This window comes from Haliotis rufescens, unplaced genomic scaffold (genome assembly GCF_023055435.1).
Source record: "Haliotis rufescens isolate VD_foot unplaced genomic scaffold, xgHalRufe1.0.p SCAF_9, whole genome shotgun sequence".
Classification (NCBI taxonomy): Eukaryota; Metazoa; Mollusca; class Gastropoda; order Lepetellida; family Haliotidae; genus Haliotis; species Haliotis rufescens.
This window is the reverse complement of record NW_025964383.1, coordinates 1,400,568-1,414,904: the sequence shown is the minus strand read 5'-3', so window position 1 is coordinate 1,414,904 and position 14,337 is coordinate 1,400,568. Positions and strand designations below refer to the sequence as shown.

The 14,337-nt window shown below is 41.7% G+C and overlaps 2 protein-coding genes across 2 annotated transcripts in view; both read left to right on the top strand.

Moving 5' to 3' along the window:
- The window catches only part of LOC124110377 (UDP-glucose:glycoprotein glucosyltransferase 1-like), a 77,214-nt gene extending 70,395 nt beyond the window's left edge, over nt 1-6,819 (top strand). Inside the window, exons 34-41 of the mRNA XM_048391288.1 lie at nt 354-438; nt 975-1,084; nt 1,495-1,567; nt 2,062-2,165; nt 2,315-2,371; nt 2,844-3,075; nt 3,192-3,351; nt 3,751-6,819. Coding sequence (XP_048247245.1) covers nt 354-438; nt 975-1,084; nt 1,495-1,567; nt 2,062-2,165; nt 2,315-2,371; nt 2,844-3,075; nt 3,192-3,351; nt 3,751-3,776 — 847 coding nt within the window. The 3' untranslated portion in view covers nt 3,777-6,819. The remainder of the gene's footprint in view (nt 1-353; nt 439-974; nt 1,085-1,494; nt 1,568-2,061; nt 2,166-2,314; nt 2,372-2,843; nt 3,076-3,191; nt 3,352-3,750) is intronic.
- Nucleotides 5,334-7,751, top strand: LOC125377468 (splicing factor 3A subunit 2-like). Its single transcript, XM_048391046.1, has 2 exons — nt 5,334-5,372; nt 6,864-7,751. The coding sequence occupies exons 1-2, from the start codon at nt 5,334-5,336 to the stop codon at nt 7,749-7,751; spliced, it is 927 nt and encodes a 308-aa protein (XP_048247003.1).
- Nucleotides 7,752-14,337: the final 6,586 nt, after the last annotated feature.

Below are 14,337 nucleotides of genomic sequence, written 5' to 3'. Positions count from 1 at the left end.
CTTTGTCTGATGTCCTCTGCGAGTGCCTGACTTTGTCTGATGTCCTCTGCGAGTGCCTGACTTTGTCTGATGTCCTCTGCGAGTGCCTGACTTTGTCTGATGTCCTCTGCGAGTGCCTGACTTTGTCTGATGTCCTCTGTGAGTGCCTGACTTTGTCTGATGTCCTCTGTGAGTGCCTGACTTTGTCTGATGTCCTCTGTGAGTGCCAAACTTTACAATGCTCATTTGTAACACAGGGACATGGAAGTTGTACTCTACTCCCAATAAACGAAGGTTTACCTTGAAGTCTTCTAGTGACTGATGACAGTGAAAGCCCAATGCTTGCTACAATGTTTTGCTTCGTTGTCTTGCAGAATAATGATGCTGGGTGTGTTGAAAAATACAAAATCAAAAGTGAAATTCTGGTTTCTGAAAAATTATCTGTCGCCAACAGTTACGGTAAGTATAATGATGATACAGAAGATATATTTTCTGTATTTGGAAGTTTTTTTCATCCTCAGTTATCCAGTGTATTCCATTCAATGATGATAAATACTCTGAACACATTCCATATCACTAAAAACAGCCATTCAATCAAATTGGTGCTAGAGAAATTCTAGTTGGCTGTTTACATTGCCTGACAACGTCCCTTTACCTGCACACATGCTAGCTGATGTTTACATTGCCTGACACTTCCCTTACCTGCACACATGCTAGCTGATGTTTACATTGCCTGACAACTTCCCTTTACCTGCACACATGCTAGCTGATGTTTACATTGCCTGACAACTTCCCTTTGCCTGCACACATGCTAGCTGATGTTTACATTGCCTGACAACTTCCCTTTACCTGCACACATGCTAGCTGATGTTTACATTGTTGATATCCAATGCTCTGATTGGAGAGCTACCAGTCTGTCTGAATCTATTTGAGGTTCTTTTTAACACTTATGTCGGGGTTGGCTTGTACAGATGTACGATCACTGCTATTTTTAGGACTTCATACCACACATGGCCAAGGAGTATGGGTTTCAATATGAGCTGGTGCAGTACAAGTGGCCACGCTGGCTTATACAACAGAAGGAAAAACAGAGAGTTATCTGGGGGTGAGTGGCAGAGTCACCATGGGGGTGGCTATTACAGGTAGATTGTGTTACTCCAGTGTCAGCACCCTATGTGGAATGTGGGGTGGGACCTCATGACCTGATGCCCCTCTAGATTGTACTTAGTCAAGTGATTGACTGCACTCCCATCCCCTGTGGGGAATCCGTGGCTGTGTCTATTTGATGTGCCGGGAGTTGTTTAATATGGTTACCAGCTTAACATCATGCATGATTAGAGTCGTTCACCAAGTTTAGAGAGTAAGGACTGGTTGTCATCAAGCCCAATAGGTTTGTTTGGCGTAGTCTTGCTGACTTTCAGCCTACCCTGATACACCTGTAATCATGGTAATAGGAAAAATGTATTCATTTACTCAAACATATTGAAAACTGACCAGTGTTATCTTTCCTTTCAGATATAAAATACTCTTTTTGGATGTGTTGTTTCCACTGCATGTGAAGAAAATAATATTTGTCGATGCTGATCAGGTGAGAAGTTATATGTTTGTCCTATTGTGGAGATTCCACACCAGCCTTTCTATTGCACACATCTGGTTCTGGTTGAATGATATAATTTTGATTTCATGACAGTCACTACTAGTTGTAACAAAACGGATGTCATTTAAATGAGTTGTTTCACCTCAACTTTGAAATTCTTACAATTAAACTGAGCTAAAGATCTGCTTTATAGTAAGTGATATTGAATTACACTGGATGCTTCTAATACTGTAGAGGCAGTGGGGTAGTCTAGTGGTTTAAGCGTTCGCTCGTCACACCGAAGACCCGGGTTCAATTCCCCACATGAGTACAATGTGTGAAGCCCATTTGAGGTGTCCCCCCTCCCCCCGTCATGACATTGCTGGAATATTGCGGCATAAAACCATACTCACTCACTCTTATACAGTAACTTCAGTCAGTAAGCTTGTCTCCTACACTACACAGTCCTCCTCCAGTGTTTCATGTAACTTGATTCTTGTTTTCAGATTGTGAGGGCTGATTTAAAAGAACTACATAATTTAGACTTGGGAGGGGCCCCATATGGTTACACCCCATTCTGCAGTGACAGGAAGGAGATGGATGGTTTTAGGTAAGTTTTCAGCTTCTTCTCTTCAAACCTGTTTTCTACATATTCAAACCTCAGTTTCCTTGTCTACAAATACAAAAAGTAATCAGAATTTGATGGATGTGTATGTTCTCAACATGTTAGGGAGTGATTGTACAACTTGTTTATTTCAGGTTTTGGAAGTCCGGCTATTGGGCCAGTCATCTAGCTGGGAGGCCATACCACATTAGGTAATTGATGGGACCGGGTATCATTAGAACTTGGTGCTCCTAGAAGTTTCAGATTCTGTAATCAGTATCCTTGAAATTTACTTATTATGTATGTCTTGTATATTGTAATTAAAACAAAGTATTTTGTGTGGACAGAAGATGCAGTTAAGTCTAAGAAGAACATTTCTTACTGAATGATAATTTGGTAAGTTGCATGAAGCATGCAGTAGTGGAATATTCCAAGTTTGTTTGTTTGTTGTTTAATGCCACATTTAGCAATATTCCAGCTATATGACAGTGGTCTGTAAATAATCGAGTCTGGACCAGACAATCCAGTGATTAACATTATGAGCATCAATCTATGCAATAGGGATCGATGACATGTGAGCGAGCCTGACCACCCAATCCTGTTAGTCACCTCTTACAACAAGCACAGTCAGTCACCTGAAGTGTCGGGATGAGCCTGAGATAATGATACGTAACTTGCTTGCAGTGCCCTGTATGTGGTGGATCTGAAGCGGTTCCGGCGCATCGCCGCTGGGGACCGACTGCGAGGACAGTACCAGGGTCTGAGTCAGGACCCTAACAGTTTGGCCAATCTAGACCAGGATCTGCCCAACAACATGATCCACCAAGTGTCCATCAAGTCCCTGCCCCAGGAGTGGCTGTGGTGTGAGACCTGGTGCTCCACAGAGTCCCTGCAGTATGCCAAGACTATAGACCTGGTCAGTTACTGGTACAACACTACCTTCTTCAGACTGATGAGTTTCTCATGGACATTAAGCTTTGTTGCACTGAGCCACTGCCGTATGAAGCCTGACATCTGTTCTTCTGTTCACAGTGCAACAACCCTCTCACCAAAGAACCTAAGCTGAGTGCAGCCATGAGGATCGTCCCAGAGTGGAAGGAGTATGATTATGAGATCAAAGTGTTGTGGGATAAGGTGTATGGGACCAACACTCGTTTACAGACAGAATATGAAGTATCAGATACACAAAAAGGTATGGGACAGTTAAATAATATTTCTCTAGTTGAACCTTGTTTCCCACAATGCTCATATCTATGCTGAAAGCATGGCCATAACATTGCAAGTCTCAGGCCTAGTTACACAAGATAGCTGTGGAACACACTTCTGCACTAGGCACTCTGTAACTGGAGATTCTGCCTTATTACCTTTGAATAGGATGCATCTGACACATCCATCTTGCCAGAGTATTACATTGTTGCTCACTGTGGTGTAGATGGCCTGCCACTGTACTCTTTTGCTACTGGTCCATCGTTCATTAAAGGTTCGCTATAATGACTGATTTGTAGAGAACCCTCCCCTTCCCCTCTTGTTTTAATTAGCTTTCTGTTTGAAATATACCTGTAAGTACAGGTGACTTTCTTCTTTGTTTCAGATTCACTGAAAAAGGATGAGTTATAACACTGGCCCAAACTAGAGAATGTTATGTACATATGTAAAGTGTTTTGTAATATGATGTGTGGAAATTCTCATCCTCCCTGGTGGAGAACATCATCATGTGGTGACAGGGGAACTGACTTCAAGGCTCTGTAGCGCTTCAGTTTGGACATAATTCGACATATTTAACAGTTACTGCACAAGACACAAAGCTAAAACAGCTTCACATTTTTGAGAATTCCATTAGTTACTTAACCCAACAGCATCTCATCTGCGTGTGTTCCCATCAACTACAGGCAGTGCAGCATCCCCCAGCAGAACACACAGGTCAACATGGAATACACTGCCTGTTGCCAGGCTCAGGGAATCTAGAAACACATCGGACGTTTAGATCATTGACATTCTTCACTTATATCCTTGTTCGATGAAAATCATGAATAAATTTATCTTATGTTTATGTGTTTCATTGAGAAATTATCCAACATCTCACAATACCATTGTCCAGCCTAGGTCTCCGCAAGTTTACCCTTTAACCTGGATGGCGAGAAGTACAGTAGGATTTGTTGACACTTGTTTCGTTTACGTTAAGGTGAACATCATTTCTGAAATGTCTTTGAAGCTCATGCCAATAGTCCAATAGTGAAGTGTTAGATGTATGTATGTCCGTCAGTGTGATTACAGCTCCTGCACATCACGTCAGGTCAGTGGTGACTGCTGGATGTGAGCGTGGACCAGGCCGAGTGTCTGTACACAGCTTGTGCTTCCCTGTGGGTGGAGGTACATCTAGGGGATATTGTCCTGTAGTCTTCTTTGTATGTATGGGCATCAGGTGCAGCAGTTAGAGGGACCAAGTGCAGAATAATGGCAACATTTACATGAATCAAGTCTTTCCCTTCTTTTTAGAAACCCATAGAAACCTCACCCACTACAACTGCACTAAAGAGGGCGACAGTCGTTCCTAGTGCTAGGCATTGTCATTAATTCACATACTGTAAAACGTTGATGTGGGCTGTGAGTTCATGCTAATCATTAACCACTTTCTACGCACCTTAAAATCTGAACTAGCAGTGCAACAAATTGCTGTTTGAATAAAATGAGCTGGAAGTGCCGATGAGCCCTGCTGTAAAAGGCGACTATGCTTGTCGTAAAAGGCGACTACCGGAATGGGATGGTCAGACTCGCTGACTTGGTCGATGCATGTCATCGGTCCCAATTGCGTGGAGCGATGCCCATGATATCAATCACTGGAGTGTCTGGTCCAGACTCGATTATTAACAGACCGCCGTTACTAAGCTGGAATAGTGTTATAAAACAACAAACCAACCAACCAACCATCCAATGAGCCCAGTTCCCCATGTAAGGTATCAGTGAACAACACTGTACCAACCTAGCTGTATTGATTAGGTCGTCTTGTCCAGTGGATGTGTTTGTGATGGTCTCCATGACTGGGAAATAAAGAGATCTCACTGTATAAGGTATCAACCTGTAAGTAAAGGAATAGTTTGAGACAATTACACAAGTCATTAAAAGATGGATGTGTGTATGAAATATGAATGCTTGCTGATGGGGTTTGTTAACTTCATGGTCATGTGGCTAGGGCATCCGACCTCGGGTCAGAAGGTCTGTGGTTCAGATCCCATCATGGGACTCGGACATTGCTTGGCTGCTACATATTCATGACCTGTTGTTGCATGTCTGGAACCTAGCTCTGTGACGCCATGCCTGGTGGAGGCATGAATGCATGTAGCTAAACAACTGGCATGATTGCTTCAAATCTTGAACAAAGTGAGAATTATACATCTGTTTATTCTGATCCTGTTATGTTCTCACATACTTAGTTCAGTACGAGTCATCGGTGTATAGTTTACTTGTAAAAAATGAATTTGCTCCCTACATTATTTCATAAAGATGTGAGTGAACAAATTTGTAGTATATGTAATATGAAATTACATATGTCTGTCCTAAACAACTCAAAACCAGACATGATGTTCAAGATGCAGATGCATGAAGGTGGTTCTGAAATACCTTAACCCAAAGCCCATACCTACAGGTTGACTTCTAGGATTGGAGTTGATTGATCCCTATAACCATCACACTGTCACATACTTCAATGCAGTCCTAATTCCACATCATGAATAATCTTCACTATTATCGGAGTGTTAATAAATCATTGACCTATGGGTTCGCCTGTTGTAAGTCTGGTTGAGGGAGCAGCTTCTGTGTCATGTACATTTCAATCCTCTGACGAACTGTCTACTTGTAAGGCCAAAACAGTAATACTTGATCTTCAGGCACATTCCCTCCACTTTACTTCTGCTTCATGACAAAAGACAAAGGACACCAAGCTCTTGGCTAAAACTATCATGGTCTTCCATTACCACATAATGTAGTATATTATTCTTGTGTTCATTTCATTATAACAGTTATCAATATAGATCTAAGGTTGATCTATGAGTGGGGGGTTGGTGTACTGTGCAATGATTAATTGAGGAAACCCGAGTTCTGCCAACTGAAGGATTGTTCCATCTGTTTTCTGTATCAATGACGTACAGGATGGGAGTGTACTTGGATACACTTTGTAGTAGTGCTGTCTTTGTAGTAGTAGTATTTTTCATTTATTGAATGCAAATCTTTTATATTTTTAAAAGTAGATGTACAGCCAAACTGTACAACAGAGTCTAGGGAAGATGGCTTCATACCATTGTCTTTCTCGGACATTCTGACAGTGGTCAGAATCTTTGTTCCAACTTCAACAGCCATATCATGTACATCCTTTGTAATTTAAGGTTGGGACTTTTTTCAAAATATTTCTCCTTCCATTAGGAGACAATTGGGGTGTCCATTCACTTCAGTTACAGATGTTGCGCTGTAAAACTATCACAAGAACCAAGGATCATCATCTGCAGCAGAAGGGAAGTGTGTCTCCCCGTCAACCATTGCTCCGGGAATTTATCATTGATTTATCGAAATAGACAGTGTACAACTTTCAAGTAAACCCTATTTTGTTCTTCCCAATATCAGTCCAAATGTTTGTAAATCATGAGGAAATAAACATTCCATATATAGATTATCCTGTTGTGTTGTGGCCTGCCACCAACATGTAAACTGCAGGACGAGGGCACCACAGCCAGGGCACCACTGCCAGGGTGCCACAACCAGGACACCACAACCAGGACACCACAGCCAGGGTGCCACAGCCAGGGTGCCACAACCAGGACACCACAACCAGGGTGCCACAGCCAGGACACCAGAGCCAGGGTGCCACAACCAGGACACCACAACCAGGACACCACAGCCAGGGTGCCACAGCCAGGACACCACAGCCAGGCTGCCACAACCAGGACACCACAGCCAGGGTGCCACAACCAGGACACCACAGCCAGGGTGCCACAACCAGGACACCACAACCAGGACACCACAGCCAGGACACCACAACCAGGACACCACAGCCAGGACACCACAGCCAGGGTGCCACAGCCAGGGTGCCACAGCCAGGGTGCCACAACCAGGGTGCCACAGCCAGGACACCACAGCCAGGGTGCCACAGCCAGGGTGCCACAGCCAGGGTGCCACAGCCAGGACACCACAGCCAGGGTGCCACAACCAGGACACAACAGCCAGGGTGCCACAGCCAGGGTGCCACAGCCAGGGTGCCACAACCAGGACACCACAGCCAGGGTGCCACAGCCAGGGTGCCACAACCAGGACACCACAGCCAGGGTGCCACAGCCAGGGTGCCACAACCAGGACACCACAGCCAGGGTGCCACAGCCAGGACACCACAGCCAGGGTGCCACAGCCAGGACACCACAGCCAGGGTTCCACAACCAGGACACCACAGCCAGGGTGCCACAACCAGGGTGCCACAGCCAGGGTGCCACAGCCAGGGTGCCACAGCCAGGACACCACAGCCAGGACACCACAGCCAGGACACCACAGCCAGGGCACCACTCTCAATGTACGACCCTCAGGCACATGGATCACCTCTCATCTGGCTGACCTCTTTGTTTGTTTATTGTTTAGTGCCATACTCAGCAATATTCCAGCTATATGATGGCGGTGTGTAAATAATCGTCAGATGCTTTATTGACATCATGAGCATCAATTTAAGTAATTGGGATACGATGATATGTATCAACCAAGTCAGCGAGCCTGACCACCCAATCCCGGTAGTCGCCTCTTTCGAGGAGCAGGGGTTGCTGAGGACCAATTCTAACCCAGACCTTTGGTGAAGACTTACAAGCCAACAGAGCAAATTATTAATGAAAACATATTATCATGGACATCATGTTTGAAACAAAATGGGTCAGATATATCTTGAATTCTAACATGAATTTGGAAGTCACAATAACCACCTCCGGCTGAAACCTCTCATTGGTCATTAGGTATTTTTAAACAATAATATGTTCAATCATAGGTTACAAAATGAAGATTTTCTGTTACTAAAATATGACAATATATCTTGACCTGAAAACACACTACCTAGGTATTACTTGCTCATCTTGACACTGATGCATGTTTATCCACCACCTAAATATTACTTGCTCATCTTGACACTGAAGCATGTTTATCAACCACCTAAATATTACTTGCTCATCTTGACACTGAAGCATGTTTATCAACCACCTAAATACTACTTGCTCATCTTGACACTGAAGCATGGTTATCAACCACCTAAATATTACTTGCTCATCTTGACACTGAAGCATGTTTATCAACCACCTAAATACTTCTTGCTCATCTTGACACTGAAGCATGTTTATCAACCACCTAAATATTACTTGCTCATCTTGACACTGAAGCATGTTTATCAACCACCTAAATACTACTTGCTCATCTTGACACTGAAGCATGTTTATCAACCACCTACATATTACTTGCTCATCTTGACACTGAAGTATGTTTATCAACCACCTAAATATTACTTGCTCATCTTGACACTGAAGCATGTTTATCAACCACCTAAATATTACTTGCTCATCTTGACACTGAACCATGTTTATCAACCACCTAAATATTACTTGCTCATCTTGACACTGAACCATGTTTATCAACCACCTAAATATTACTTGCTCATCTTGACACTGAAGCATGTTTATCAACCACCTAAATATTACTTGCTCATCTTGACACTGAAGCATGTTTATCCACCACCTACATAATACTTGCTCATCTTGACACTGAAGTATGTTTATCAACCACCTACATAATACTTGCTCATCTTGACACTGAAGCATGTTTATCCACCACCTACATAATACTTGCTCATCTTGACACTGAAGCATGTTTATCCACCACCTACATAATACTTCCCCATCTTGTTGATGAAATAAAGTGTTTATTTTTCTAAATATAGCAAAAACAACAACAACAAAATAAAGTCTCAAATAATGATATGTGGTTACATATATCTGTTTAGACTAGTACCAATACACTTTAAAAGTGATCAATAGAAATGTTACATAGTATAATATTTTTGAAATTCTAAATTCTAATATTTACATAACAAATATATTTCATTTAAATTACACAATTCCTGCATTTATGTATGATATTCATACAAAGTTTCAAGAAGAATTATTGAATAGTTTAAGAGTAATGCTTCTGAAACTAACCCTACCCTTATTTGACCCCACTTGTTGCCTTCGAAAAGCAAAAAAATAATAAATCCCTAAACAGCAAAGGCAGCTGTCCCACAAAGAAGTATTGAAGGGTTGATGATGTTTTTCTGAGGGCAATATCTGAACAATGGAAAACTAGCTAGCAAGTTACTTTAACACCCTTACACTAATGTTCAATGAGTAAACTGATAAACTTGACTTGCTGTTGGTAAATATGTTAATATCTTTTATTAAATGTTAATTCCAAACAATGTCTTCCAAATGATTGTGATCAAGTTTGTCATGTTGATGGTGTGTTGTTTTGCACGAACATTCCCATCACATTTCACAAAAATGCCAAAATAAAAAAATATAGAATTTAAAATTCTATACCATTACAAAAATATTAAGGGTCTAATATTTTTTGTGTTTAACAAACGAAATGATTTGAGAAAAATAATGTGTATTAACTGTTAGTTAAACATCACTTTGCAATTGTCAATTATTAACCTCGATGATAATGTAACCTGATAAAATAGTGTGTGGTTACAGTGTGATTCAAACCTGCAAAGTCCATACGGCGACCACAAGGAAGACCTTGCAAGGAATTAACAAGTAAATGTTCACTAACAATAAAACTAGTTAATCCGTTATTGAATGGGAACATTTGTGTTTATTCAGTACAATATTTTATACACTGAATGGACACATGATTTGCAAGTTTCATGTAAGGACCTTATGTTTTCATTTGTTGGATCAAGGATCCGCCAAAAGAATGTTACTTCAAAATTGGAAAAAAAATAACAAAGATTTACACTAATTTTCTTTGTGCCGACAGGTCATACTTTCAAAATGATTTTGAGATTAGTGTCGTAAAAGAGTTCCACTGCATAATAAACCTCGGAGTTATGTCCCTTGTCCTTGATACAGGGACTTGGCTGAATTTAAATCTTTAAAAATGACAAAAAAAGCAAATCTTTGAACTGTGCATCATTGAACTTGTCAGATGTGAATACAGAAGTGAATTAAAACTGAACTGAAATGGGTTTATTTTCTCTTTTATTGCCCCCCAAAATCTGTGATTCAACAAATAAACAAATATTGGTACTAGGATTTGATTAGACAATTGGTCAGAGATATAAGTATCATATAAAAAATATATATATCTACAAAATAAAATCCAAATGGAGCACAGAATTTTCTAAACTCAGTCCAGACTGGAGAACTATGCAGAATCTTTGGGTAATCAATATGAAAATCTTTTAATTACAACTTTGTGACGAGTTGAAGGTCTGGGATGATTCATGCACAGGAGGTCGACCTTTTGGTAATAAGAGGGTTGACTAAGGGAACAAAGGTCTACTTCATAAACATGGCTTGATTTGGGGATTAGGAAAGACAATAGGATTACGATGTGTTTTCCTAACATGTTAATCCAGATTATGAAGGTTGGAAGCATAGACAGGACATAACATGGACTACATTACACTCTCATTTTACATGTTCATTCACTTAACACTGAACATCGAAGTTCGCGTATGTGAACACACGACCCAGGGAGATTACCAGTACCTGAACGACACATCAACACTGCAGGGAGATTACCAGTACCTGAACGACACATCAACACTGCAGGGAGATTACCAGTACCTGAACGACACATCAACACTGCAGGGTACACCGGTTTTTTTAAAAGATCCTGTGCAGACCCTGAGAAAATAGTATTATTGAAGACAACACCACAACCACTGGGTTGGTGGGGGAGGTCATAAATAAAACCACTTGGTGGGTGGGAGAGGTTATGAATACAAGTACTGGGTGGGTGGGAGAGGTTAATAATACAACCGCTGGATGGGTGGGAGAGGTCATAAATACAACCACTGGGTGGGTGGGAGAGGTTATAAATACTACCACTGGGTGGGTGGGAGAGGTTATAAATACAAGTACTGGGTGGGTGGGAGAGGTTAATAATACAACCGCTGGGTGGGTGGGAGAGGTCATAAATACAACCACTGGGTGGGTGGGAGAGGTTATAAATACTACCACTTGGTGGGTGGGAGAGGTTATAAATACAAGTACTGGGTGGGTGGGAGAGGTTAATAATACAACCGCTGGGTGGGTGGGAGAGGTCATAAATACAACCACTGGGTGGGTGGGAGAGGTTATAAATACAACTAAAAAACTTTCAGGAAAAGTTAATAGCAGCCTATCAGATGTATGAGAACAGTCGTGTAATGCAGACAGGGGGTGGGGCGGTGTGCAAGGGAGTTACAGCTAGGTTTTGACTAGTTATGACCCTCCTGTCATGCTTGTCATATGTTTTGGTGACATTCACATGAATACCCCACTCACTGACCCTGAGCCGACCAGTCCTTGTTTTAGCCCCTTAATGCCAAGTGCCAGACAGGGTAACAACAAGTACCATATTTTAACGTCTTTTGGTATGATGCAGCCTGGGATCGAACCCTAGACCTTTGGCTCTCCGGGCGGACGCTCTACCACAGGACCATGGAGGCGGTCTTCAGTTATTAGTGAGTGAGTGAGTATGGTTTTACGCCGCTTTTAGCAATATTCCAGCAATATCACGGCGGGGAACACCAGAAATAGGCTTCACACATTGTACCCATGTCGGGAATCAAACCCGGGTCTGCGGCGTGACGAGGGAACGCTTTAACCACTAGGCTACCCGACCGCCCCTCTTCAGTTATTAAGAAGTGTACTGAAGTGTTTGTGAGTACAAGACGACAACCTTCAGATGGCCATAATGTCCTGGTTTGTAACTTGACGGGGGAGTCATGATGCGATAAGGCTGAAACATTACTTCATGAAAACAGCAACAAAACTGATAGGTGGAAACAGCACCAAATAACAAAAACAGCACCATATACCAGTCTGTAATTTAAGGTCACTTGTACTCATGCGCTTATCGCAACATGCCCATTTTATCTAAAAACACATTCTCCTCGACTCTCACTTGCATTCCAAGGAATTTATTTAGACCTTATCAGTATTCAAGTCTGCACCTAACCCTTCTCAGGCGCCAGTATTCAAACCCAAATCTGCACCTAGACCTTCAAAGAGGCCAGTATTCAACCCCAGGTCTGCACCTAGACCGTCTCAGAGGCCAATATTCAAGTCTGCATCTAGATCTTCTCAGGCGCAAGTATTCAACCCCAAGTCTGCACCTAGACCTTCTCAGAGGTCAGTATTCAACCCCAAGTTTGCACCTAATATTAGTAAAAATCCCAAACTGGAACTACACATTTTCCCATTCATGCTGTTATAGTTATAACTAATGAAATAGTTGGCTTGTATTTCTCAACACGACCGGGGCGGTCGGGTAGCCTAGTGGTTAAAGCGTTCCCTCGTCACGCCGAAGACCCGGGTTCGATTCCCGACATGGGTACAAAGTGTGAAGCCCATTTCTGGTGTCCCCCGCCGTGATATTGCTGGAATATTGCTAAAAGCGGCGTAAAACCATACTCACTCACTCACAACACGACCATTACACAGTGGTAAACAGGAGTAGACATTTTTACGAGGGCTGGTCAAAAAGTTCTAGGCCTGACTAACTCAACTAGTCAATGTAGTACATTGTTTGAGTAGTTCATTGCAAGTGTATTTGGTCTGTTGAGGCTGTGTGTATATTACTGAAAGCCAGTTGAACGTGATTGGGGTCCAAAGGGACACAAAAATGGAAAAAAACAAGTCCAGAACAGTCATTAAGTTTTTGACTTTAGAGAAAAGTAGTCTCCAAGAAATACATGACCGCATGTCACAAGTGTATGGGACAAGTGCCGAGCTATTCCATTGTTAAACGTTGGGCAGCTATGTTAAAGGCTAGGAGAACAAGCCTTGATGATAACCCTACATCTGGTCGTCATTCAACTTCCATCAGTGAAGATTCAATCAAGGAGATAGAAAAAACTTATTCTGTCAGATAGACTATTACCATTGATAAACTTGAGGAAGACAGAGGCCTCATATAAATCCTAAAGAAGTCTAAATTAACTTACCCCAATCAGTGCAGTGCAGTGAATCATGCAGAGTTGTAACGCAGCAGTGACCAGAGAAGAGAACTATTGAAGTGTTTAAAGCTAAAAACCTGGTCACATGCTACAGAAACAATAGAAAAGGCAATCACTGGCCAAGCTGTGGCTGGACCAGATCACTAAAGACCTTACATAACTATACCCCGTACTTTACCTAAGGATTAGTAGAGAGTGTTCAGGTTAGTTTAAAGAGCTATTACCATACTTAACTCAATTATTTACCTAAGTTTAAAATACGTAAGTTAAAATACACACTATTTTACATTCTGCTACATGTGGAACCATTCATGCACCATTTTGTTACTAGTAATGTTGCTGTGAACCTGTATTTTTCAAAGATATCAGGGAAATGAACAAAAAACTTAGCACCAGAGGCTCTTACTAAAATCGACTGATTCGTAATGTAAGTTGATTTCATATTTAAGTTATGATATAGTATCTTTGAAGATTTAATATGTATGTTACACTCCAGGGAATAACAAATGGTCAGTCTATTCAACTGCTTCACGCTATCAACAACTCGGCTGGACAACTTGAAGTTGCTCTCTACGATATAACACGTATTACCCATGGTGGACCAATATAAGTACTGCGAGAGGTAATAATAAGTTATTACTAGATAAAGACCATCGCACTATATCTGATGGGTATTACAGTGTATGCTCACACAATGATGAAATTTTAAAGCCTTTGGGAGCTAGTCTCACACAAAATGAGTCGAATGGGGGTGCTGATTTTAAGCAGTGGCGTACATTCTATGAAACTTGATAGGGACTTAGCAAATACGCTTGGATTTATAAGAAGATAAGTAACATTCGACACAACAGTGCATGGAGTTAAATTGCCCAATATAGTTCCCTATAAAGAGTTATGCATCCATCTTGATCAGATCAGTACAACGGATAATATTCAACTCGAAAGTCCTTCAACTCT